Source organism: Miniopterus schreibersii, assembly GCF_964146895.1.
Source record: "Miniopterus schreibersii genome assembly, chromosome: 2".
NCBI classification, from domain to species: Eukaryota; Metazoa; Chordata; class Mammalia; order Chiroptera; family Miniopteridae; genus Miniopterus; species Miniopterus schreibersii.
This window is the reverse complement of record NC_138102.1, coordinates 29,075,793-29,100,508: the sequence shown is the minus strand read 5'-3', so window position 1 is coordinate 29,100,508 and position 24,716 is coordinate 29,075,793. Positions and strand designations below refer to the sequence as shown.

The following is a 24,716-nucleotide window of genomic DNA, read 5'->3' as shown; positions in this document are numbered from 1 at the left end:
TGCAGGGAAAATTTATTTTGTTTAGTACTACTATAAAATTAATGTATACACCCAAGAATGTTGTCTGAACCTTTATGATTTTGTTATTTGGTAGGGTCTTTTTTCTGGAACTCAGAAAATTCTATGTAGATTGAATCTATGCAGCTTTCTTTGTTTTTTGTTTCCATTCTAGTTGTTCTGATTTGTTTTCAGGAAGACTCAAAAACCTTTGGTTGTCCCTTTTACTTTCAAAGCATTCACTTATGTTCTTATTTATTAATTTTCTGTACACATTTTGGGGCCATTAATATTTTTGTTGGAATTTAAAACTGAGGAAGAAACTGAATTTTTACAGTTTGATTTATATATTCAAGAATGTTTAATATCTCAATTAAATATTGAATTTAATTGCCCAGTAAGACATGGTTTTTCTTATATAGGTTTCACTGTTTTTTCAAAGTTAATTTTAAAAGGTTTTGTTGCTATTTTGGAGTCTTAGCAATTTCAAAGAACTTGTTAAATTGTTTAAAAAATATACAGAAATATTTACTAAATGATATAGCATTTGATTTCATACTTATGTTTAAGCCATAGCAACATACTTATGGATTTATACTTAACAGAATTATATTATTATTCTCAATTTTTATCTAGAACTCTGCTTTCTACATACACTCCTCAATGACAGTGTGCCATTATTTTATAACTGTGTCAAAAAGGTTCATAGCTAAATATTGCCAAATAACACACCAGAATGTTACCTATTCTTATTTTTTTTTTTTTTTTTGTAAATCCAACACAAATCTCACCAACCACTTCAATTTTATTGTATACAATATACAATAAAAATATACAATTTGTAAGTAAATTTTAGTGTGTTGGTCTAGAAAACCTGACCTCCCAGCACACAGCAAGCCTAGCACTGCATCAGTATTTGGTACTTATTGACATATCATCTAGGAACACTGTCGTCTGTTCATTTGTATTTTGTCCTGTCTGTACAACTAAAGAGTAGACACTTATGTGGTCTGGCTCCTTTTTCTTTTTCTGTATATTTATCATGACACATGCACACAGTAGGTATTCTGTTAATGTTTGTTGATGGATTTTGGGCCCAATTTGAAGCAAGATAGAATGATTTGAGAATGGCATTATTTTGTTGGGGGTATTTTCCCATGTTTTACTTAGATTTATAAATTTTAAACTTGACATTTAAAGATTTATAAATTTATACATTTTTAAACTTGACATTTAAAGCAGCTAGTTAAACAAAGAATGAGCCTGACATTTAAAGCAGCTAGTTAACCAAAGAATGAGGCGAGAGCCATGGGAGAGTTTGGGAACCCCTTGCCTCAGATCTTCTTGGTGCACCAGGTAGACACAATTTGAACTGAAAAGTCATAGAGTAGCTCCCATATTCAGCAACCTCTTTAACTAAAATTTCATGGATTTCTGATTTTATTTAACGTTTTTTATTTTAATTAAAGTATTACTTACATATAGTAGAGGGTACATATCTTAAGGATGCAGTTGGTGAATATTCATAAACTGACAACAGTAGATGAAGGGGCCACCATCAGCCCAGCCCACACACCCTCTTGCTACCTCTTTCAGTCCTCCCAGGGGTAAATGCTGCTTTTACTTAATTTTAAAACTTGCTACTTTAACTCCAGTTTTGTTTTTCTTAATTAATTATATTTCAAATGAAAGTCTTATTAAGTGTGTTTCATGTGTTTCATAAGATAACTTCTGATGATAGTATAACAAACAGAAATGTGGGGAAATCCAGGATCAAAGAATTGCCAAATGGCTCATATTAACCAAAAATTCACTTTTAAGTCCATAAGTGTATTTGGAGATATTCCTGATTTAAAAAAAAATAACTAAAGTGATATGACTTTGAAACTATTACCCATTAAAATTTCTTCACAAATGGAATCGTGATGACCCATGTTTTGAACCCTGACCTAACTTTATCATTAATTATATTTATTGATTATAAAATTAGATTTATAAAAATCCATTAATTTTTAAAAACTTAAAGATGAGCATCTTTAGAGTCAGCAAGAAAATGAATTCTTTTAAATGGGCTCCTACCGAGCCATTATTTTATTACTTTATAAATAAAATCAGGTGGCCTTTGTATTTTCTCCCTTGTTGTTCAAAAGGGTATTCAAAGTTTTAAGTTATAGAAATACAAAAATTATTTTTATAATGTTTGTTATACTTGTCTTAACTATAATAATAAAGTAGTGGTGAAAACATGAACAATTCAAAGAAATATAAAAACGAAAATGCCTACATTTCATCTTCTAAATAAGATTTTGACCACACTGCTTTGTTCTTTTTCTTCATTATTATTATTATTTTTTAAATCCTCAACCAAGGATATGCTCATTAACTTTTAGTCAGAGATATGCTTATTGACTTTTAGAGAGAGAGAGGGAGGAGAGAGAGAGAAACATCAATGTGAGAGAGAGCATCAGTTGGTTGCCTTCTGTAACTGCCCTGACTGGGGATTAAACCTGCAACCTAGCAACGCTCCAACCAACTGAACCACACCAGCCAGGGTTTCTTCATTTTTAAATAAACATTTTTGTTTGGACGACTTACAGAATTATAGAAAAGTTGCAAAGATAGTTCAGGAAATTGCCATATATCCCTCTTCCAGTTTCCTCTAATGTTAACATCTTACATTACCATGCTACCTTTGTCACAGCTAAGAAACCAATATTGGGACCTAACTAATAATGAACTCCAGACTTTGAATTTCACCACTTTTTTCAACTAATGTCCTTTTTATGTCCCAGGAACCATCCAGGATGCAGCATTGTATTTAACATTTTAAAATGAGAATTTTGAATATAGTGCACATAAATTAACACCTAATATTGTAGCTTAACTATTTCTCTGGGGTAAACATTTTTAATTGTTAAGAGAAAAAATATCAACACTACTTTTGAGTCTTCTTTCTTGAAATTCATAGTCCATCTCCTTTGCCAGGAAAAGATGGGATGTTTGAAAGGTCTATAAATACACTCTTTGTTTCATTGACATTTCTGGCTCATCTGTAACTTACAGGGTATAAAATGCATAAAATGCATGTTGAAAGTATAAAATTTAGAACTCAACCATCCAGTTTGTATCAAAATTAGGCTAACAGGAATCTCTTACCCAGTAAGGGTGTTTTCTTTCCTAGAACAGAAACAGCTGGCCGCAGTCATGGTGATCTTTGACCAGATTCTTCCATGACTGTTATTTTTTACCCTTGCTTCAATAATCAGAGACTCTTTTTTCAGTGTTGCAAGAGCAGGCTGCTGTTCAATTTCCAAAAAAGTATTTAAAATGAAAATAGCGACCTGACAACCAAATCTTTGAACCCTGGCCTTGTCAAGTTTAAAGTTTTGGGAAACAGAAGAGCCAGGAAACAAGTCAATCAATGCAGCCAAGAGTGATATTGTATCTCTTCCACATATTCTGCAAGCCTGCTAGTTCCAAGAATTATTCTGGTTGTTGAATGTTGATTGGAAAACAAACAGATAAAAGTTTTCTGCCTATCAGAGATTACATTACAGTGAAGTGGAAAGACACAGAAAATAATCAATAAACACAATGAGTAAATTCAAATACTAGAAAATGGCAAATATATTGAATAAGTGAAAATTGTAGGGCAGGGTTAAGGGCAGGGAAAAAGAAAGAGTATATGTATCTATTTCAAATAGGGAGGCCAGGGTAAGTCTATCTTCTCTTGAAAGCTCAATAATTCTTTATACTTCCAGTTAAAAAAAACACATTTCTGACATGGGTAGGTATTTTACACATAAATTCCCTAATATTGAGGGATGTGTATTCATGATTAATTATGTAGGAATGGATAATAGTAGTTTTAATGTTTAAGTATGCTTTTTATAGGTCAAGTCCTACTTAAAAGACCTACATTGGGCAGCTGCCCCTTTGTTGTGGGATTTTCTTTTAAAGAATATATGCATTTCTGAAGAGTTAGAGAAGAAACTTATTTTCCTCAAAATACAGTTAACAGCCACTATGCAAAGCTTTGAGATAGGCACTCTGGAATATACAGAAAAGAGAGAAACTAAGTTATTGGGTGTGTTCCATATGTAAGCTCTGGGTTACACCCTGTTGATCTATGGTGTCTTTTACCCTCTCAATTAGGTTGCCATTATTGTCTTTATTTTAGATGGTAGAATTGAGGCCCAGGCAGAATAATTTCCTCCTCTCAACAAGCTGAATATTTAGTTAGAGAAATTAAACAAAATTAATGTAAGTTTTAAGATAATAAAATCAACAAGCTCTTTAGCTTTTATAAAGTACATGTAAATTATGACTGCAATTGATTCTTACACTGTGAAATAGATATTATTTTCATTATATAGAAAAGAAAACATGCCAAATTATGTCAGTCTCATGATTAAACAACTAATTGGTTTGAAAAGTGAATTAATTATCGATTGACTATAAATTCTGAGTTATACAATTAATACAACCATGGGCCCATAGATTTATTGTCAGAGGGTCCAGATATTATGGATATCATTTTTAAAAAATATATGGACCCTATTTTCCCTAAAGTATTAATTTAAATTTATTTAATGTATTATGAATTTGGACATAAGGATGGTTTTTTAAAGAATTATTTGGAAAGGTTGGACGTTAGGATGTCTCTTTTATCCTATAAATTGTTCCATAGATTTTTATTTTAGTCTGCTCTAAACCAGACACTACAAATTTGTAAATGATGATCCTTAATATCAAGTGACTCAAGGTCTATGGAGAGAGACAGTTAAAGAAACCATTAGTATGTAGAGTGAAATGTATGTCAATAGGTATATGTATAAAGTGTAGTGGGAACAAATATTTAGCTAGAAGAATCAGGAAAGAGTTGATATTTGACCTGAGTCCTGAAAGATGAATGGGCTTTCACCAGATGAAAAGGTGAGAAATACTTATGCAGAGGGAATGGCAAATACAGTCCTGGATGCATGAAGATCACCTCCTTTTCTGAAAATGTGTGTTTAAGTACAACTAGGTGGGTGTGTATAGTTCATGAGGCTGTGAAAGTGGACTTTGTTTTTATGTTCAAGAGTGGCCACTGAAGAAATTATAAACATTAGAAGGACAAGATAAGATTTAGGTTTAGAAAGATAATTTTAGAGGCAATGCAAATGATGAACTAGGATTTGTGGAAAAGAGAAGAGGCGTAACTTGGTAGGTTAATGTAATTGTCAAAAACAATAAGAGTAAAAATCTGAACATAGGGTAACCTGCTCTCTGTCTTTCCATTTTTATCATTCTCTCTCTCTCACTCTCTTTCTCTTCCCTTCACACATAATAGCTGTGTCCCTCCAACATCAATGAACCTTTCTATATACCCATAACTATTAATTTTGTCTGGAATGCTCCTATCCCCTCCTTCCTTCTGATTTTAGTTCAAGTGTCACCATTCTGAGAAGCTTTCCTGATTGGGTTAAACATCTGGGTACCCTCTCTTTCTCATAGAGCTGCAACTTTAATTCTGTTTTTATCATATTAATTCATGCCTGTTCTTTCAACTAGATTGTAAGCTTTATGAGGGTAGGAACTGAGTCTCCATTTTTGCTATCCCTAGCACAACACATGACATAAATGTAGCGCTCAGTAAAATTGTTGAATGAGATGAATGAGAAATATAATGTAAACTGAAGAAAAGTTAAAAATTTAAGCCATTAGAATTTGCTTGCCTGGCCAGGCGTGGCTCAGTGGTTGAGCGTTGGCCTAGGATCCAGGCGATCGGGGTTCAATTCCTGGCCAGGGCACATGCCCGGGTTGCGGGCTCGATCAATGACTCTCTCATCATTGATGTTTCTGTCTCTCTCTCTCCCCTTCTCCTTTCCTCTCTCTGAAATCAATAAAGATATATTTAAATTAAAAAAAAAAAAGAATTTGCTTATTAGTTGAATTTCAAGATTGAGGAGGAAGGAACAAGGCATGTGTATGAAGTTTCTAGCTTGGCGACTCAGAGGGCAGTTATATATCCATTAAGATAGAGGAAAGAGAAGGAATAAGAGGTGTGTGAAGAAGAAAAGGAAATAGATTCGGGGCATGTTGAACTTGAGTAATCACTGGCATCCAGATAGAAATGTCCAGGGAGAAGTTGAAGATGTAACAGTCGCTTGTGCAATTTATTATTACTTTCTAGGGACATTCAGGTGTATTTCTATTTTTGGTTTTAATTTCCTTGATTTTCAGACATGTTTACATATTGTTTTTCATTGGTAAGTTACTGATACCCAGTGACTTCTGAGTATATATACATCACTAATCAAGAAATATTCTAAAATAATGCAAAGAAGTCATGGCAAAAGAAAAAAACATATCCTGTAGAGATGATGACTCAACTATAAAATTAGTAATTTTAAATTAAAATATTTGATCAATTGTAAAACAAAACAACATTAGATGAAGATGGTGGTTTTTCGTTCTGGGTTTTTTTTTTACTCTTAATGCTTATGAGGCTATGTAAAGGGCTACCATTTTACATATCCTACATTGCTTTAGGCATAGAACATAATTATATTATGAGTGGTACATGACAAGGCCTAATTAATGCTTAAAACTCTCTACACATACACACACAGAGAAAAATCATTAATTCAAATATTTTTCTTTACTCCTATCAGCTGTAGTTATTTCGGTTTTATTTTACCACCTTTCCAGCCTTCAGAAAAACAGCTCCTCTTTCTCACTTTCCCAGGGCCATTATAGTACTATATTAGTTTTTAATTCTCTCTCAAACACATATAGTCATTAGTCACAAACTTTTAATTTTTTTCACAATTTATCTTGGATGCTTCATTTGTATAATTTCATTTTAGACCAAATTATCCTCATATTATATTTATTACCAATCAACAGCTGAAACATGGCTACCTTTGTCTGCCTTTATGGCAACTCATTCTATGCATAGACACATAGATGATCAGCATGTATCAGGCTGGCTTCTCTCAAGATTAAGAATTCCTTATTTTTTGTTTTGTTTTATAGGTCAAGTACATACTTCTTAATCTAGCTCTCTAGAAATTCTTTTAAAACTCTCTCAACTCCTACTGGTTTCATAAGTAGCCACCCAAGCAAATTGTTTATCATTGATCAAATAAAACTTAATAATCCAGTTTTCCACACCTAAATTCTTGTATTTCCATTCCAGTAGAAATGTTTATCCCAAAGCAATACTTTTTAAAATTTCTTCATAAATCTATGTCTAGCATTAGGTCAATATTTAGATCTTTAAGGGATTTCTTCTGATTAAACTTTCCCAGCCAAATGAGTGAGAAGAACTATGAAGAATTAATAGGTGTAGAACATATAGATTGGGCAAATGTGTGATGTTTTTCATGGGGTCCACACATAACCTTCAATAGTTGCATTGTTATAGTGGTTTTATATTAGAATTAGCTTGTTGAAATAATGTATAATAAACAAGGCCCCACTTTTAAAGCATTTAGTTCCAATACAGAAAGCAATACAGCAAATATTAGCAATCCCATAAACTTTCAAATCCTTTTTCCTGATTAAATGGTATTTGAATATTGCACTTAAGAAGGCAGCTTTCAAACTCCAAATGTTTTTTGTATAGAAAATATTTAAATGCTATTTTAATTATGAAGTTGGTTAGATTCTACCTTCTCAAATGTTGACAACAAATTATTTTGTTGCGAAAGTTCTTGTTTTAGGGGTTCTCTTTTGTAATCTATTTTTGTCATCAATATATTTTATTTTTAGAAATATTTTACACAAAGTTTAATATGAGTAAATTTTCTTGTGCTGTCAAAATGTACTTAACAATAATAATTAACCATGTTTCACACATTATTGTATGTATATAATAAATATATATATTTAGAAATATGTCTCCCCATCAGATATAAAGGTTTTAATGTTTGCTGTTGCCTTGCTTAGTAAAAAAGATAAACTATTCCCAAACTCTTGTATAATTCCCTTCAATTGTAGTAGAGGGAATGATGTATGAAAGACTTATGAAAACCAAGCACAATCAATTAAATATTACAATTGTTATCAATATCGTGTTTTACATTCAGAACTTTTGTGGTTGGATATCTAGGCTATTGGGAGATATCAGAAAATACTATGCTCTTTTTTTACCCACTTTTTGTGAACAATAAACTGTAGTTAAGATCAGATCTATGTTGAATTGGAGAGAGTCCTAAAAGGCTGAACTGGAGATAAGTTTATAGTAGATATCAAATAACTTAAGAAGGAAGAGTTGAAATGTGAAGAGATAAGTAACACTGATGGGGTTGATGGGACCTGAGCAGCATCTAATGAAGAAAGTCCTGTTCTTATTTTTCAACAATTCTCCTTGAAAAGCCCAGTGACTTTCTCTGGAATAAAAAAAAAATTAGTGAAGAGCACTCGCTTCAGTAAGTATGGCTCAGACACTACTATTGAACTGCCATTTTGATACCCCATTTTCTTTTCTGAGGAGTATTTCTATGAAGAGTATTTTCTCTCCATAGCATGTTTCCTTCTAAAAGGCAGATTTCTGCTACTACATGACAGAATAGATCATTGTATTTCAGCGTGTGGGTTGTAGCCAAGTTTTAGTTAGGCTGTGGAGATTAAAATTCAGATGTTTTCATATCAGTTTGGTAGTGTCAAGGTAAAATTCATTGGGTAGAACTCTTTCCCTTGCAGGAGTTTTGGGGAAACAGGGAAAGGGTTACTTGAAATAGGAATTAGTGCACTGTAGCATTTCTTTGCTCTTTTCTATCAGCCTCACTTGGTCTTCATGCTCTCGGTGTCCTTCATTCCGTTCCCAGTTTATTTGGTGCAGTGCTGCTCTAGGAACAATAATGCTAGCACTACTACGAATACAGTACTAAAGGTTTCATGTGCATTATCTCTTTTAATCTTTTTAATATACAGGTACACATAATGACAAAAGAAAGATGGAAATTTGACTTTGACTTTTGTCAACACCCTCTTCTTTCCTCTCTGTGGAGGAAAGATTAGAGCTTTAGGTGCTCTGATTGCCCCTTGCCTCTCTCACAAAGGAATTATGGTGCCTTACGAGTAATAATTTCTTAAGAAGTATTTGTTAGAAAAATAGAAACACACTTAAAATAGATTTAATGTGGCTGCTCTATATATTGTGCCCTTCAGACTTTAGTTGCATTGGATGTTTTGTTACTTCTTTCTTCAAAGCCGCCTTAATTCACAGCTGTTCTGCTTGTTAGGATGCTTTTCATATTGTCCTGGCAGAGGGCCTGCCATAGTATAGTTACTGTACTAATGAGTCTTCTTTTCCCTATGGCACAGACATGGCTACCCGTGTTTTACCCCTGTTTTAAAAGAATCACAAAGTAGACCAAACAGTGCTGCTCCTATCAAATGTGTTAGAAAAGTTTCATGGTTTTAAAGGAATTGCAGTTTTTAACATTATATTCTGCCTTTAAATGCCAAGGGAAATTTCTTAACAGATTTTTTTATGCAATAACTCCTTTTAACAGAATTATTTTAGGCCAATGCATTTGCACAGTCTCAGAATATCATGTAATTATTACATCTGTTATCCCATGTTTTAAATATTAGAAAATTTTCAATTAATCAACTGAAGCAGAAATTCGCAACTGTGCCAAGCTCTTAAAATTTATACATTGAGAAGCATGTTTTATATTACTTCAATTCTGAATAAAACACTTGCTAAATAATAACAAATCTAAACTAATAGTTTCTTAATTTAAAATAGGCACACTTAGGTTTATGTTTTATATTTTTCAAAGATACTGTTTTGATTTCTTTTCCTACTGTCTACTTATTTTGCTTTTACCCAATGGCATTTGTCTTTAACAGAATAGTTATTTATTCCCTTGAATATTCTCTGTAATATTTTACTGTACATCTAATATGTGATATGAAATGATGCTTCCCAGAAACCTTACTGATTAGGCAGTCTCAGGGAAAATCTTCCATTTTATTTTTAGAAGATGTTCTCTCTTCTCTTTTTGGTTCAGATATTTTGACGAAAGCCTGACTTTGGCTCCAGAGTGAAACATGTGGTTTCCACCTCAGGTCCTGAGCAAGTTGTTTACACTTTCCAAGACTTAGTTCTCAGCACACAGTTTTCAGAATTTTTGTGAGGTTGGATCTGTATCTGCTCAATAAATGTTAACAAAGATGACATACTTACTGTATTTCAGCAGCATATAGAGTTTTTCTAAAACATGAATTTCAATAACAAATTATATTTCAAGGACAAGTTGTAGTAAAAACCTGTGGACAGATTTTATAAAGTAATTTTAAGAACAATATACAAGCTATGTAGAAAGTATAATAGATTCCGTGATACTAGAGGATGAGTTTGTAGCTTTGTGTTCTAAGTCATCTTAGTTCCCTTACTATTTCTATTCAAGTAACTAAAATGATACATTTTTGCTTTTCAGTCATTCAAGACTGCTTGCAACTGATTGCAGACAGTGACATGCCTACTACACGAAAAGGTAATAAAATAGTCCCAGTAGTTTTCTCTACTTAGAATTCAGTATAGTCCAAACACTTGTAAGTTTCAAGTCCAAAGACTATATTCAAACTTCAGCTCAAATCAACTCCCTACCTCAAAACTTCTTATAGTCAGATGTAAAATAATAAATTTATTCAAAATAATTAGGGAATAAATATATAAACTAATATTTAAAAACAGAATCATCTTAGAGAGACTGATACTTAGAAATTTTAAATAATTAGCATATGATAAAACAAATCAATACTAAAGCAAATTCAGTTTTTTATTATTTAGAAATCATTTTGGCTTCTAAAATGCCCCAAGGTCATCTTCACAAAGATTAATTATCCTATTATATTAGGTTGTAGAAATCATAGGATGAAGATAAAACCAAACATCTAAACATCTTATACTAATTAGTTTATTAATAAATGTATAATATTTACAAAAAAGTAAATATAATATTTTTATGATAAATCTTCTATGTGAAGTTATTGCTTTATATTTTATACATAATGGTTTATATTGATCCAGTGTTACAGTTACTGTGTGGGCACTGGGACTTATAGCGACTAAAATACATATGGTTCCTTACTTTCATGGAATTTACCTTCTGATGAGGAAGAAACAGAAAACGAAATGAATAAGTAAAATGTAAATGCTATTCATAAAATTAAATACTGTTGAGAAAAATAAAGCAGGCAAGGAGCAAGGGAATGTTTGGGTTGTGAGCCATAAAAGGGAGTTCAGAAGTGTCAGGAGGTTAAGCTGGAGCAAGGAATGGAGAAACAAGAGCAAGTCCAGATAACAAGTTTGGATTGGCCTTTGTAATGATTCCCGGGAGTGCTATCTTGCATCTGTATTTTTCTATGTGACTTTAATTATTTTAAACGTAACACAAATATTAAACTATTTGAAATTCTATTATTATTTATTGCTCTACATTTTCCAAAGTCATTGTTTGCAACTTTTAATAGGCAGCAAACTGTGTTCCTAAGAATTAAAATCAAGCCAGAAAAAGACCCTAATTTTTAAAAATATAACTTGGAAAAGATCTGTTTCTCACATCTGGCTGAAAACAAAAATCCTGTAAACTACACACAAAAATACAGCTGCCACTTCATTGTGAGTGTGAATTGCAGTGTTATGATCTTGGTGTGGTGGCTGCTCTCCACCGATCCAGGGTGCTCCTCTGGGTGCTTTGCCCTTTGGGCCCGTGGGTTGGCCTTATGATGCCAGCAAGCCTTGGACAGTAAATGTAAGTGTGCATATGAATTTCAGCAGCACTGCTTTATGTTTCGATATGCTATGTTTCCATTTTTATTCGTCACAAGATATTTCTTCATTTACCTTTTTGTTTTTGGACCCACTGGTTGTTAGGAGTGTGTTGTTTAACATCCATGCATTTGTGAATTTTCCAGTTTTCCTCCTGTTATTGCTTCTAGTTTCATGCTGTTGTGGTTGGAAAAGATACTTGATATGATTTCAGTCTTTTTAAATTTGTTGAGATTTAGTTTGTATCCTAACATATTATCTGTCCTGGAGAATTTTCCTTGTGTACTTAAGAAGACTATAATTTACTGCTATAGAAAGGAATATTCTGTATATCTGTTAAGTTCACTTAGCCTGTGGTGTTAAGTGTTCTATTTCCATATTAATTTTCTTTTGGATAATCTATCCATTTTTGAAATGGGGTATTGAATTCTACTGTTACTGTATTGTTGTCTACTTCTTTAAGAGCTCTTAATATTTTCTTTACATATTTAGAGTCTCCAGTGTTGAGTGCATATATTTGTTATAGCCTCCTGATGATCATCATATAATGACTTACTTTGTTTCTTGTGACAGTTTTTGACTACTATCCTATTTGTCTGATGTAAGAACAGCCACTTCTCTCTTTCGTTTACTGTTTGCCTAGAATATTGTTCTCTAACTGTTCAGTTTAAGTCCCTCTGTGTCCTCAAACTTAAAGTGAGTCTCTTGTAGGCAGCACATGGTTGGATTTTTTTAACCCATTCAGCCACTCTATACTTTTATTTCTCCCTCCCCCATACTTTATGTTATTGATGTGACAGTTTATATCTTTTTTTATTGTATAACTATTCAATTACTGTAGTTACAGTTCTTTTTAATACTTTTGTCTTTTAACTTTTACACTGGAGTGAAAGTGATTTACAACTCATTTCAGCCATTTATTTCAGGTTGTTTACTAGAGATTTGTTTCTTCAGTTATGTTGCGCTTTCTCGATTCTTCATATTCCTTGTAGATTTGCTTTGTTATCTGTGCACTTGAAGAAGCAGCTATCTCCTCCAGTCTTCCTGGACTAATTTTGACTGGGAGCCATGTTTGTTGGTCAGCAGTGCTTGGTATTAGCCGCTCTAAGGCTGGGGACAAGACCCCTTCGCTTCCTTTCTGCCCTACTGGAAGAAAAGCATCAGTTCTCTGCTTTTCCTGAATCATGCAAAAAAAAAAAAATGTTGGCTGTCCCCTTTTCGTTATTTCTAACTGTATCAGGGACCAAGTTCATTTGGTTGTTCAGTGCTCGGTATAAGGCTAGATAGAAACCAACTCCATGGAAGGCACTCTCACCACCCTCCATGGGAGAATCATGGGCTGAGGCAGTCTTCTGGGTGTGGGCTAAACTTGTGTAGGGGAGGGACTGATGTGGGTACACTGAAATTGCTCTTCTTACCCATATAAAATGCCTGCTTCTCTCTTTGTGTTCCTTTAGGATGCTTCTACTTCTTAGCTGGAATCTGAATTCCTCTTCAAGGTATTTTGGTACCAATATTATTGTTAAATCAATGTTTCTGTGGAGGGGTAATGTATAAGGCTTTCTACTTTGCCATCTTGCTGACATAATCCCTCATTCAGAACTTTAAATATATAATCTACTGCCTTTGGCCACATGGCTTCAAGTGAGAAATCAGCTGTAAATATTACTGCACATCCCTTGTACCTGAGGAGTTGCTTGTCTCTTGCTACTTTCAAGATTCTATCCTGTCTTTGTCTTTCAACTGATTAATTTTAATGTGTCTTGGTATGGATCTTTTTGCATTTATCCTTCTTGGAAGTTACTTAGTTTCTTGGATGTATAGATTTATTTTTCTTCAGAGTTGGGAAGAGTTCAACAATTATTTCTTTAAATATTCTTTGTGTCCCTTTCTCTTCTCCTTCGAGAACTCTCAAAATTCATGTATTAGTGTGACTAATGTGCTACTGGTTTCTAATGCTCTCTTCCTTTCATTCCTTTCTCTTTCTGCCCTTCAGACTGGATAATTTCAATTGTTCTATCTTTAGTTTTGCTGATCCTGTCTTCTGTGTGTTGAGTCTGCTATGTAACCTCTCCAGTGATTTTTATTTTTATTTTATTTCAGCTATGTTACATTGCAGTTCCACAAGTTCTGTTTGGCCCCCTTTTAAAAAATAATTTTTATCTCTTTATGGGTAGTGTCTGTGTATTCAAACAAAAGTCTCCTGGTTTTCTTAAGTTCCTTTTCCATGGTTTCCTTTAGTTCTTTAAGCATATTTAAAAGATGAAAAGTCTTTGTCTATTAAGGACAAGGTCTGGGCTTCCTCTGAAACGATTTCTGCCAATTTCTTTTTTTGTTTGGTTTTTCCTGTGAATGATCTATAATTTTCTGTTTGTTTATATGCTTTGTATTTTTCTTTGAAAATTGGACAATTTAAATATTACAATGTGGTAAGTCTGGAAATTAAATTTTTTCTCATCCCATGGGTTTGCTGTTGATTGTTGTGGGCTTCAGTTGTTCATTTGTTCATTGATTTTTCCAAAAATATTTTTTGCAAAGACTATTTCTTGTTCTATGTGGTCACTGAAGTCTGATTTTTTTTTTAATCTTTGCAGTCAACCTGATTTTTTTTTTTATAATTATTTATTAGTGAAGACTAATTAGGGCATATATTAACATATAGTTTGATAGTTTAATGTTGATTGAAAAGCACATTATAAAATGATAGGTATATGTACATTTAAAAAAACGAAACAATGTATTTATTTTAGATATTTATATAGAAGTATCTAAATTTAAAAGCATAATTTGATTTTTTTTTATTTAAATTCATAATTTTTAATTTTTTTTGGTATTTCAATTACAGTTTACATTCAATATTATTCTATATTAGTTTCATATGTACAGTATAGTGGTTAGACAATCATGTACTTTATAGAGTGGTCCCCTAATATTTCAAGTACCCACCTAGTACCATGCAAAGTTAGCACAATATTATTGACTATATTCCCTATGCTGTAATTTGTATCTCTGTGACTACTCTGTAACTACTAATTTCTACCTCTTAATCCCTTTACCCTTTTAACCCAACCCCTCAACCACCCTCCCCTCTTTCAGTCTATTCCCTATGAATCTGTTTATATTTTGCTTATTTATTTTGTTCTTTAGATTTCACATGTAAGTGAAATTATTTGTTATTTTTCTTTCTTTGTCTGGCCTATTTCACTTAGCATAATACCTTCTAGGTCCATCCAATGCTGTCGCAAAAGGTAAAATTTTATTATTTTTTACAGCCAAGTAGTATTCCATTGTTTAAATGTACCACAGCGTTTTTATACACTCATCTATTGATGGGCATTTGGGTTACTTCTGTGTCTTGGCTATTGTAAATAATGCTGCAGTGTACATGGGAATGCATACATTCATTCAAATTAGTGTTTTGTGTTTCTTCGGATATATTCCCAGAAGTGGAATCGCTAGATCAAAAGGCCGTTTCATTTTTAATTTTTTGAGGAACCTCCACACTGTTTTCCATAGTAGTTGCACCAATCTGCATTCCTACCAACAGTGCACTAGTGTTCTCTTTTCTTCACATTGTCACAAACACTTGTTTGTTGATTTATTGATGGTATCCATTCTGACAGGTGTGAGGTGATATCTCAGTGTGGTTTTGATTTGCATCTCTCTGATGATTAGTGATGTTGAGCAACTTTTCTTCCATCTATTGGCCGTCTGTATGTGTTCTTTGGAAAAGTATCTATTCATGTCTTCTGCCCAGTTTTTAATTGGGTTGTTTGTATTTCTGGTGTTGAGTTGTCTGAGTTCTTTATAAATTTGGATATTAACCCCTTATCTTATGTATCATTAGCAAATATCTTCTCCCAAAGTGACTTTTCACTTTGTTGATGGTTTTTCTTGTTGTGCAAAAGCTTTTTAGTTTGATATAGTCCCGTTTATTTTTTTCTTTTGTTTTCCTTACCCAAGGAGATATATCAGAGTTTTGTTTTGTTTTTTAATCTCTAATCCTAATCCTGACAGAGATTCACTAAAATACCTAGAACAACAGCAACAATTATACTCCTTTTCTTAGCAGATTGGCTCTGAGCTGGGACACTCCAACATTTAGCCCAGCTGCCAGCAACTCTACCTTAGACTTCCCCTTCCACTAGTGTAGAGATTGAAGATATCAACTAAAGGTGGTTTAGCATTTTTTTCAGGTCTTTTCTGAGCATGCTTCTGGCTCTGGACATGCACGTTGCATCACAGATTCTTTGGTGTACGTGGTAGTGCGTGAAAGCCCTTACTCCATTAAGTATCTTCCTCCTTCTCAGGCTTTTCATCAGTCTGCTCCTGCCTGATCTGCTGCTCCTTGTTCCAAGTGGCTACAGGTAGTATACGTCTTCAGAGCTTTTCATTGACAGCAGCCTGGGTAGCTGCATCTATCTGAAGGGAGCCTCTAGGCAGGTCAAAATGCATAGCCTCGATGTTTTGAGAATAAAGTATTTCACTCCCTGGCACCAGCAAGGTGCCACCTGGGACTTAGGCCACTATTTCCACATCTGCTGCCAAGCTGCAAAATGGAAGATGGTAAATGAATAAGCAAAAAATACTATAATACTCTAAGTTTTTGCCAGCCGAATTGCTGCTTCAGTGAAGGAAGGGCCTTATTTTTTGAGCTTTCTTCTCTGCCATTTTCCATATCATCATTCTGACATCTATAATTATATCTTTAGACAATATCTATTGATTGTCTACTCTGGTCTGTGATAAAATTAATATGATTTCTGTTTATTCTCTCTATCCTGTTCACCATAGTTTTTCTTTGAACAGCAATATTATATTTCTTAATTTTTATCTATTTACTATTAAAATGTTCATATTTTTACTACTTGGTCCGTCAATTTTAATTTATATTCTTTGAACCCCAGCTTTTACAAATGAGACAATTGGTAATTTTTCTACTAATATTTTTCCTCTTCTACTTCTCTATATTTGTTAATTATGTAATTTCTACATTGTCATGACATAAAACTATTTTATTCTTTTCTGTCAAGCAGTTCTCTTTATGTGTTTTTGTCTTGGTTTTACAGATTAATATATTCAATACTTGTTGCAAGTCCTTTTGCTGTGGTTTTCCTCATTCATGTCTTAGTTTGCTGGATTTAATTCTCTGCTAGTTTCCTCAAAATGAGCTTATGAGGACAATGGTCACTACATATTTGCATTGATAAAGCTGTTTCTTTTTAGTTTTTATACTTTAAGGACAGATGGCTAGATATAAAATTCTCAGTTTACCCTTTCTTGAGTGTCTTGTAGAAATTTATGCAATCTTTTGACACATGCATTTTGAAGAAAACTAAAGAGAAATTTTTCTTCTCATAAGTGGCTTGACTTTCTTGTCTAGTTACACAAAGAATAATTTTCTTACCTTAAAAATGTATTACTTATTTTAATATATATTTCAGAATTGCATATTGCGGTAGGTAGAATAAATGTCCACACCCTGATCCCCCAAACTTGTGAGTATATTACCTTACAGGTCAAAAAGGACTTTGCAAGTGTGATTAAGATCAGGAATTTGGAGAGATTACTCTGGCTTATTTGAGTGGGCCCAATGTAATCACAAGGTCCTTATAGAGGGAGTTAGCAGGATCAGAGTCAGAGAAGGCAATATAGTAATGAAAGCCAATTTCAGAATGATGTGCTTGCTGCCTGGGAAGAGGCCATGAGCCAAGGAATGCAGGCAGACTGCAGAGCTGGAAAACGCAAGGGATGCATTTTCCAGATTCCAGGAAAAAACAGCCTTACCAACACCTTGATTTTTGCCCAGTGATACTTCCGATGTTTAGAATTGTGAGATAATATGTGTGTGTGTTGTTGTAAGCCAGTACTTTTGTGATAATTTGTTTCAGCAGCAATAAGAAACTAATAGAACTATTCTGAACCACCTTTTCCTGACACATGAAGTTCCTTTTCAGTCTGTCTTGACCTTTTGTTATTTGTTTTGCCTTCCAGGGTTTCAATTATGTATATGCTGGTAATTCTTTACCTGTCTTCTATATTCTATTGTTCTCCATTTTACCCCCAAATTCTTAATTTTTTCTTTATTTCCATCCTACTTTGTTTCGTGCAAAACCATTTTTCCCTTCAGAAACTTTTATTTTCACTTAAATGAGTTTTCCCCAGCTCCTTATTTCCCAAGTATTTTAGCTGACATTGAAATTTCCTGGGTTATCTGTTTGTAAGAGATTTCTGTATGTACATTAGGGGTTGCTCATCTTTAGGGAGTTGATTTTTATTGATTCTTTGTGAGGTTTGCCACTGCCAGGCCCTTTCACCATTTTTTTTTTCCCTTCTCTCTGCTTCTACACTCAGCCTCAGTGTGATGTGTGATGTCATTTGCTTTTGGCATCCCTTGCAGTTATTTTGGAAAAAATAAATCTGTCTGTTTCTTTCATATGACTTACAGGAGGTAAAGAAGGAGAGACGTATTTCCATAATCATGTTGGTAGTGGAAGTTTCATGTTTATTTCATTGCAACATAATTATTTTGCATAAAGGCGGTGATGAAATTTACTTTCAATACAATTTGGTACTCGATGACGTCTTTTTCCTTGAAACACATGCTTTTCTTGGTTTGTTTGTCTAACCATGTTCTGACCTTTGTGGGCACACCTTTTTAAACACTTCTGCAAATTACTCTTAAATGTATCTCTTCAATATTGATGTTCTTTAGACCTCTGGCATAGTTCCATTCTCTTTTCATTCTTCTTATTTCTTTGGCATTAAACGCTCCTATGTTGTCATTTAACGTATGTGTGCTGTTGGCTTAAATGTAGATCTGTAGCCCAAATCACTTTCAGAAGTTCCAAGTCTATATATTCCTCTATCTATTTAATATCTCTTCCAGAATATCTTGGTGGCATCCTAGAACTTTTCTCCAAGTTTACTCCTCCAGTGTTCCCTGTTTCAGTAAGTGTGATGACTACATCTTCAGTTTTTTAATCCAGAATTATGGGTGTCATTCTTGACTGTTCCCTTTAACTCTATACATTAATCTCAAAAACCCTGTCATTTACTTCTCATAAATAGAATTAATCTATTTCTCTTCATTCCCATCTCACCATCCTAGCACAAATCACTACTAGCATCTCTTTCCTGGCTGGTTTTCTTACCTCTAGTTTGGCACCTTTTTTTTCTTTTTTCTTTTTTTAATATATCTTTATTGATTTCAAAGAGAGGAAGGGAGAGGGAGAGAGAGAGAGAGAGAGAAACATCAGTGATGAGAGAGTCATTGATCGGCTGTTTCCTGCAGGCCCCCGACTGGGGATCAAGCCTGCAACCCGGGCATGTGCCCTGACCGGGAATTGAACTGCGATCTCCTGGATCCTAGGTCAGTGCTCAACCACTGAGCAATACTGGCTGGGCTTTCTCTCTTTTTTTTTTTTTTTTGCACTTTTTCTTAACCTGGTAGCCACTGAGTGATATTTCTACGGACAAATTATCGTTTTCTCCACTAACAGCCTTCCAGGGACCTCCCATTGCCATTCAAATAGCTCAGCCTACATGGCCTTGCCTCCCTAGCTTTTGCTTTCTGTTGACTTTTCTTGCCCTACCTCATCTGCAGAATAAAACATATATAACTGTGGATTTTAATGCCAAACTATATTTGTTTTATAACAAAAAAAAAATCACTATTTCTTGAATTGGTTTACTTAACCTACCTTTTTAAAAGTATTTTCAATGGCCCTGGCTGGTGTGGCTCAGTTGGTTGAGCATCACCCCAGGCACCGGGAGGTCACTGGTTAGGTTCCCCACTGGGGCTCAAGTGCCTGGACTGTGGGGTCAATTCCCTGTGGAGAGGGTGTGCAGGAGACAGCCAATTGATTCCTCATCAATGTTTCTTTCTCCCTCTCCCTTCCTCTCTCTCTCTCTCAAATCAATAAAAATATATTTTTTTAAAAAAAGGATTATCAATATATTCTCTCTTAAAACTATTTTCAGCATCTTAAAAATAATAAACTAGAAAATCAAGAGAAGTAACCAACTGTGATAGCTATGACATGTGATATGTGTAATACCTGCTCTCTGTAGCACTTATTTTCAGTCATTGAGGGAGGTAACACTGAAGTATTAATATTTGGGAGGAAATTTCCTATTCACAAAATAAAATAAAAACAAATATTAATACAAAAATAAGCATTAATACTCTCGAAATTTACTTCCAAATTCTTAAATATGTACTATGAGTAATGATGTGTACTATCTTAGAAAAGCATTCTACAGAAAAGGCATTTAATGCATATATTCTTATTGGCATCTATCAGTAGTCCAATTAGCATGCTAAAAAATCTAAGTAAGTTTTAAGATGTAGAAACATGCTGTAATATTTATGCTTAAGTTTATATTTATTCTAGCTTTTAATTTACTGTTTAGCTTGTTTTCTTTAAGGATTTAACATTTACTCAACAGCACATATTTATTGAGTGCATAACATGTACTAGGCTTTATTCTTAGCATTTGGGTTTGCAACTATGACTGTAGCAGAGCCATATACTTGGCCTTATGGAGCAGAATCCATGTCTGTATGTGAGCATGAATGTGAGTGTATGTGCATGTGTGTGCATGGGGGAAAATACAGCCAGCATATAAAAACAAGTAAAGATGTACTCACTTTAATATTTCCAACAAGTGATAATGGAAAAAATAAAATGCAATAAGCATTGCTAAGGAGTCATTTAAAGTGGAGTAGGGAGGCCACTGAGGAGGTGAGGCCTGTGCACATCTGGTGTCTCAGTTCTTAGAACTGTTGTTAAATCACTGACCTGTTGCTAAATTCAACTCAAGACCCAACAGCAAACATCCTGGTTCCATGATTGCTACATGGACATATATGGACTTCACTTCCTCCTCAGCACGGCGACCAGACCATCTGCATTTGTCACCTTGAAAGGAGCCAGTCCATTTCAGCAGCCCCCATCAATTAGATCTGTAATTGGTCTAACTGAGGCCACCTGACCTGGTATAAATGTACCACCCCTTTTTTATCCACTGGTCTACCAGTAGGCCCATGGGCTGCTTCCATATCTTGACTCTTGTAAACAACACTGCTGTGAACATAGGGATATTGCCATTTCTTTAATCTCTATTTATTTTATACCATTTTATTTATGCCCCCCCCCAAAAGGATTCCCAGTCTAGCTTTGTGGTTCATTGTTTGCTCCAATATATACATAATGCTGAGAATTTGCACTGGTGAACTTAACACTGAATTCACAGGAAAGGGGTGTTTATAATTTCCTCATGGGTGTTGATGTCCCAAAGCACCATGTCTTGCTCAGTGATTTAGTGCCTCCTGCCCACTCATTTCTGGAGCTGCTGTCTTCTCTCTGCTCCTTTATCCAGCTCGTGAGCACAGCGCCTTCCCTGTCACTCCCCAAGTAAACTTGAGGAACATGGAGGAGAATTATGGTACTGAACAGGAGCCACTTCAGCTTGAATATTACAGACCATTATCACAAAGTTTCTTGACCATTTCCCAGTAGAGATTACGTGTTAGCAATTTTCCTGACTCTCCTTAAACTGATCTTCAAAGGTGTTCTTGTTGGCCCAGTAAGCACTCCCAGGAACCTCCTCTGCCACGTGTCACAGAGTGAATGCCCCCCAATGGGGGCCAGGCCTGATCACCCCAATTTGCTGTTCCCAAAGAAGGTCTCTGAGAAATACTTTCCTTAAGTGAAAACCCCCCAGTGGCACACTAGATAATGACAGATAGCCCAGGAATCAAAGACCTCAGGAATAAGGGCCAAACTCTTTATCGCCAGTTTTTACACATGACTTCAGTGGAAAGAGGGGCTTGCTTCCTCCTGATAACCTTTGCTAAACTCTCCACAAACAACCGTGCCCTCTCTGGGAACCAAAGAAAAACTGAAAAATCTCTGTTAGTGTGCTACTCAATTCAGATACATTTTGCACATCCTTTGCCTCAAACTCTCCCATCCAGACCATCCTTTATTAGGAAAATTGCCGAAATACAGAAGAAGAATGAAAGAAAACCCAGACATTTCAATATGTGGAGTGTGTGCTCTCAAGTTCCTGTGTCTGATAGTTGCCTGGATGAATATGTAGATGACGGTGGAGAAACCAGTGGAGTACTCTGACTTGTCTGTCCTCTGTCCCTCTTTTTTTTAAAGGTAAAATTCTCCTCTGTGTCTCAGGCTTAGTTTAGCAATTAAGTAGAAGTGGAAACTGCTTTTCTCAGTTTCCTGTCTTATAAATTGTTCCCTTCGTTGTAGGAGATTACACGTACGTTCCTTGGCTTCTCAGCTTTAAAAGAGGAAGAGCCCTAGAAGAAAGAGAAAATAAAATCTTGGTCAAGGAAACCGGTTACTTTTTTATATATGGTCAGGTGGGTCTCACCCTCATCCTCCTGTCACTGTGCGATGCCTCCCATCTCGTGCTCACTTCTGACAAAGTTCTTTGGTTTGTTTCTCAGGTTTTATACACCGATAGCACCTTTGCCATGGGACACCTAATACAGAGGAAAAAAGTCCATGTCTTTGGGGACGAGATGAGTCTGGTGACTTTGTTCCGATGTATTCAGAATATGCCTGAAACACTACCGAATAATTCCTGTTATTCAGCTGGTAAGTAATAGTCCTCTGTAAATAGAAAGACATTCCTCAGTGTACTGTTGTGGTTTTTATTATTCTCTTGAATGATACACTAGTCTGTTTTCATTGAGGTGGATAAAATCATTACTATTAGTTTTATCATTTTTATATGCATTTAGAAAGGGCAGTAACTTCATAGTAATCGTCATTGAGATCAGTTCCAAGCTGTGTTTTCTTCAACCTGTAAGCACAACAGTGACAATACTAGAAGAGTAAGAGGATGGTGACCCTGTGCCAGGCGCCCTTGTCTGCACTTCACGCCTGTTCGCCTCACCCGCCCATTTCAGGGAGGTGGAATCCAAGGCACAGAACTGCCGCAGCACCGTGCTCTCAGGTTGCAGCTACTAAGTTCCAGAACGTGGTGTAAACCAGCCAGCTTGATTCCAGAGTGTGAGCTACCAGAAACTCCTCTTAACAAACTGTGGAAGACCCTCCCTTGGCTGATGTGAGGGGTCAGGTCAAGTTGCCCAGTGGCTTCTCTCATTTTCATACAGATGACATCTGGTGTAATGGATACCAGACAGGTGACTTGGGATGTGAAAGTGTGGCAGTAAGTCTGCATTTCAAGTCAGGGGCAGTAAAGACATGGAGAGGAAAGAGAAAGGGCAGGCTTTGTTCATTTCAGGCCTGTTTTGGCTATATTGCCAACAAAGCCTTTATTTTGTTTGGGGGGGGGTTAATTCCAAATTAATCAAGGCTGTTATTAGAAAAAAAGAGTATTTGCCTTAACACATTTATTCCTTTCTGGTGATTTTGGCAAATCCATTTAGAGCTCTGAGGAATGTCTTCAGTGTCAGTTACCATGAATGGCAGTATGAAACACAGGATTGGAGATTGGCTGCCCAACCTGAGGTACCATATTTCAAAGGCCTTTACTGATGAATGCACAATAAATCAGTTAGAAAGAAAGGGAAATAGCACTAAGTAATAGGGATTATGGTCATTCTGGATCTGCAGTCATAACAGCTTGAACAGGGCAATGAGGAAGTTAGTTACATTGGAATCCCCTAATTTTCATAAAAAAAGGCTTCCCTATACCCAGTGGTGACAAGTATCTTGGTGTTGCAAAATTTTATAAACAGTGAGGCTATGCCAATCTGCTATTTATTTATATTCATTAGTACTTACAGCTCAACAGCAAACTTTCAGATTCTCTAATAGCCTGTTCCTCTCACATTTACTTTCTCCACCAGATTTCGTAGGTGCCCTATTTTTTAAGAATAAATAATTTGACCTTAAAGATATTTCTCAGTACTAATAGCTTAGTATTAAATATGAGAACCATTCTGTAGGAAAATTCAGGTTTGCAATATTTATCTGTTCTAGGACAAATTTGTTTAAAACCATTAAAAACTATACATAACTGTGTAAGTGTCTGAAGTGCTTCCATAGTAACCTGAAAAAAAATTATACTGGTGTTTTGGAAGAACCCAACATAATACCAAAGAATCTCTTTTGTACACAAAGCAGAATCTTAATCATTATTTCATTTACAATTTAAAGGCGATTATTGTAGAAAAGGTTAGATTGCTATAAGCTCAAAGAATTGAAGCAGTCAATAACTCAGGGTCGGAATTTTAAATAGAATGTACCTTAAAAAGTAGTTGGTTCTTGTGGTTAAATTGTGTAGATACCTGTAGAAACACTCAAATGATATGATGTCTAGAATTTGCTTCAAATTATAGATGAAACAAGATTGACAATGGGTTAACAATCACGGAAACTGAGTAATGAGTCTGTGGACTTTATATTATTCTGGCTCCTTGAGAAAACTCCTGACAATTTCCTAAAGAAAAATAAAAAATAAAACATGTTTTGGTGTGGGGGTCACTCCTACTTTATTTTGAGAATTAATATTACTTAATGCTCTGTGATCTGTAGCCTTTATAAAAATTAGATTATCGTTAATCTCTATGATAATAACTATTCAACAAAAAATTCCAGTATATTTTTTGAAATTTTATAGTCATTAAATGCTTTGCCAATCTTAGAAAAATGTACACATTACCCTTAAGAATACCTAAAACTATTTTTTGTTGTCTGTCTTAGTCCATTACAAAAAAACAAGATCCTTGGAGGAAAAAAAACCTGTGTTATGCACACTGTTCTGTGTGTCTAGAAGGGTGTCTGGTGCAGCATAAGTGCTTAGCACAGAAACACTGATTAACTGTTGCCCAAGAAAATTGGGTGCTTTGGGTTCCCTGATAGAATAGATGTTAACACAGATGTGCTCACGTGAGTACATTTTCACTGTTAATGAAGCAGTGCAACTACTTTTTAAAATGTTAGTT

General features: G+C 34.8%; 1 protein-coding gene across 1 annotated transcript in view; it reads left to right on the top strand.

Annotated features, from left to right (window-relative positions):
• TNFSF13B (TNF superfamily member 13b) overlaps positions 1 to 24,716 on the top strand; it is a 68,006-nt gene that overhangs the window by 40,636 nt on the left and 2,654 nt on the right. The window contains exons 5-7 of the mRNA XM_081128002.1: positions 10,440 to 10,496; positions 22,048 to 22,160; positions 22,248 to 22,398. Of these exons, the coding sequence (XP_080984128.1) occupies positions 10,440 to 10,496; positions 22,048 to 22,160; positions 22,248 to 22,398 (321 nt within the window). The remainder of the gene's footprint in view (positions 1 to 10,439; positions 10,497 to 22,047; positions 22,161 to 22,247; positions 22,399 to 24,716) is intronic.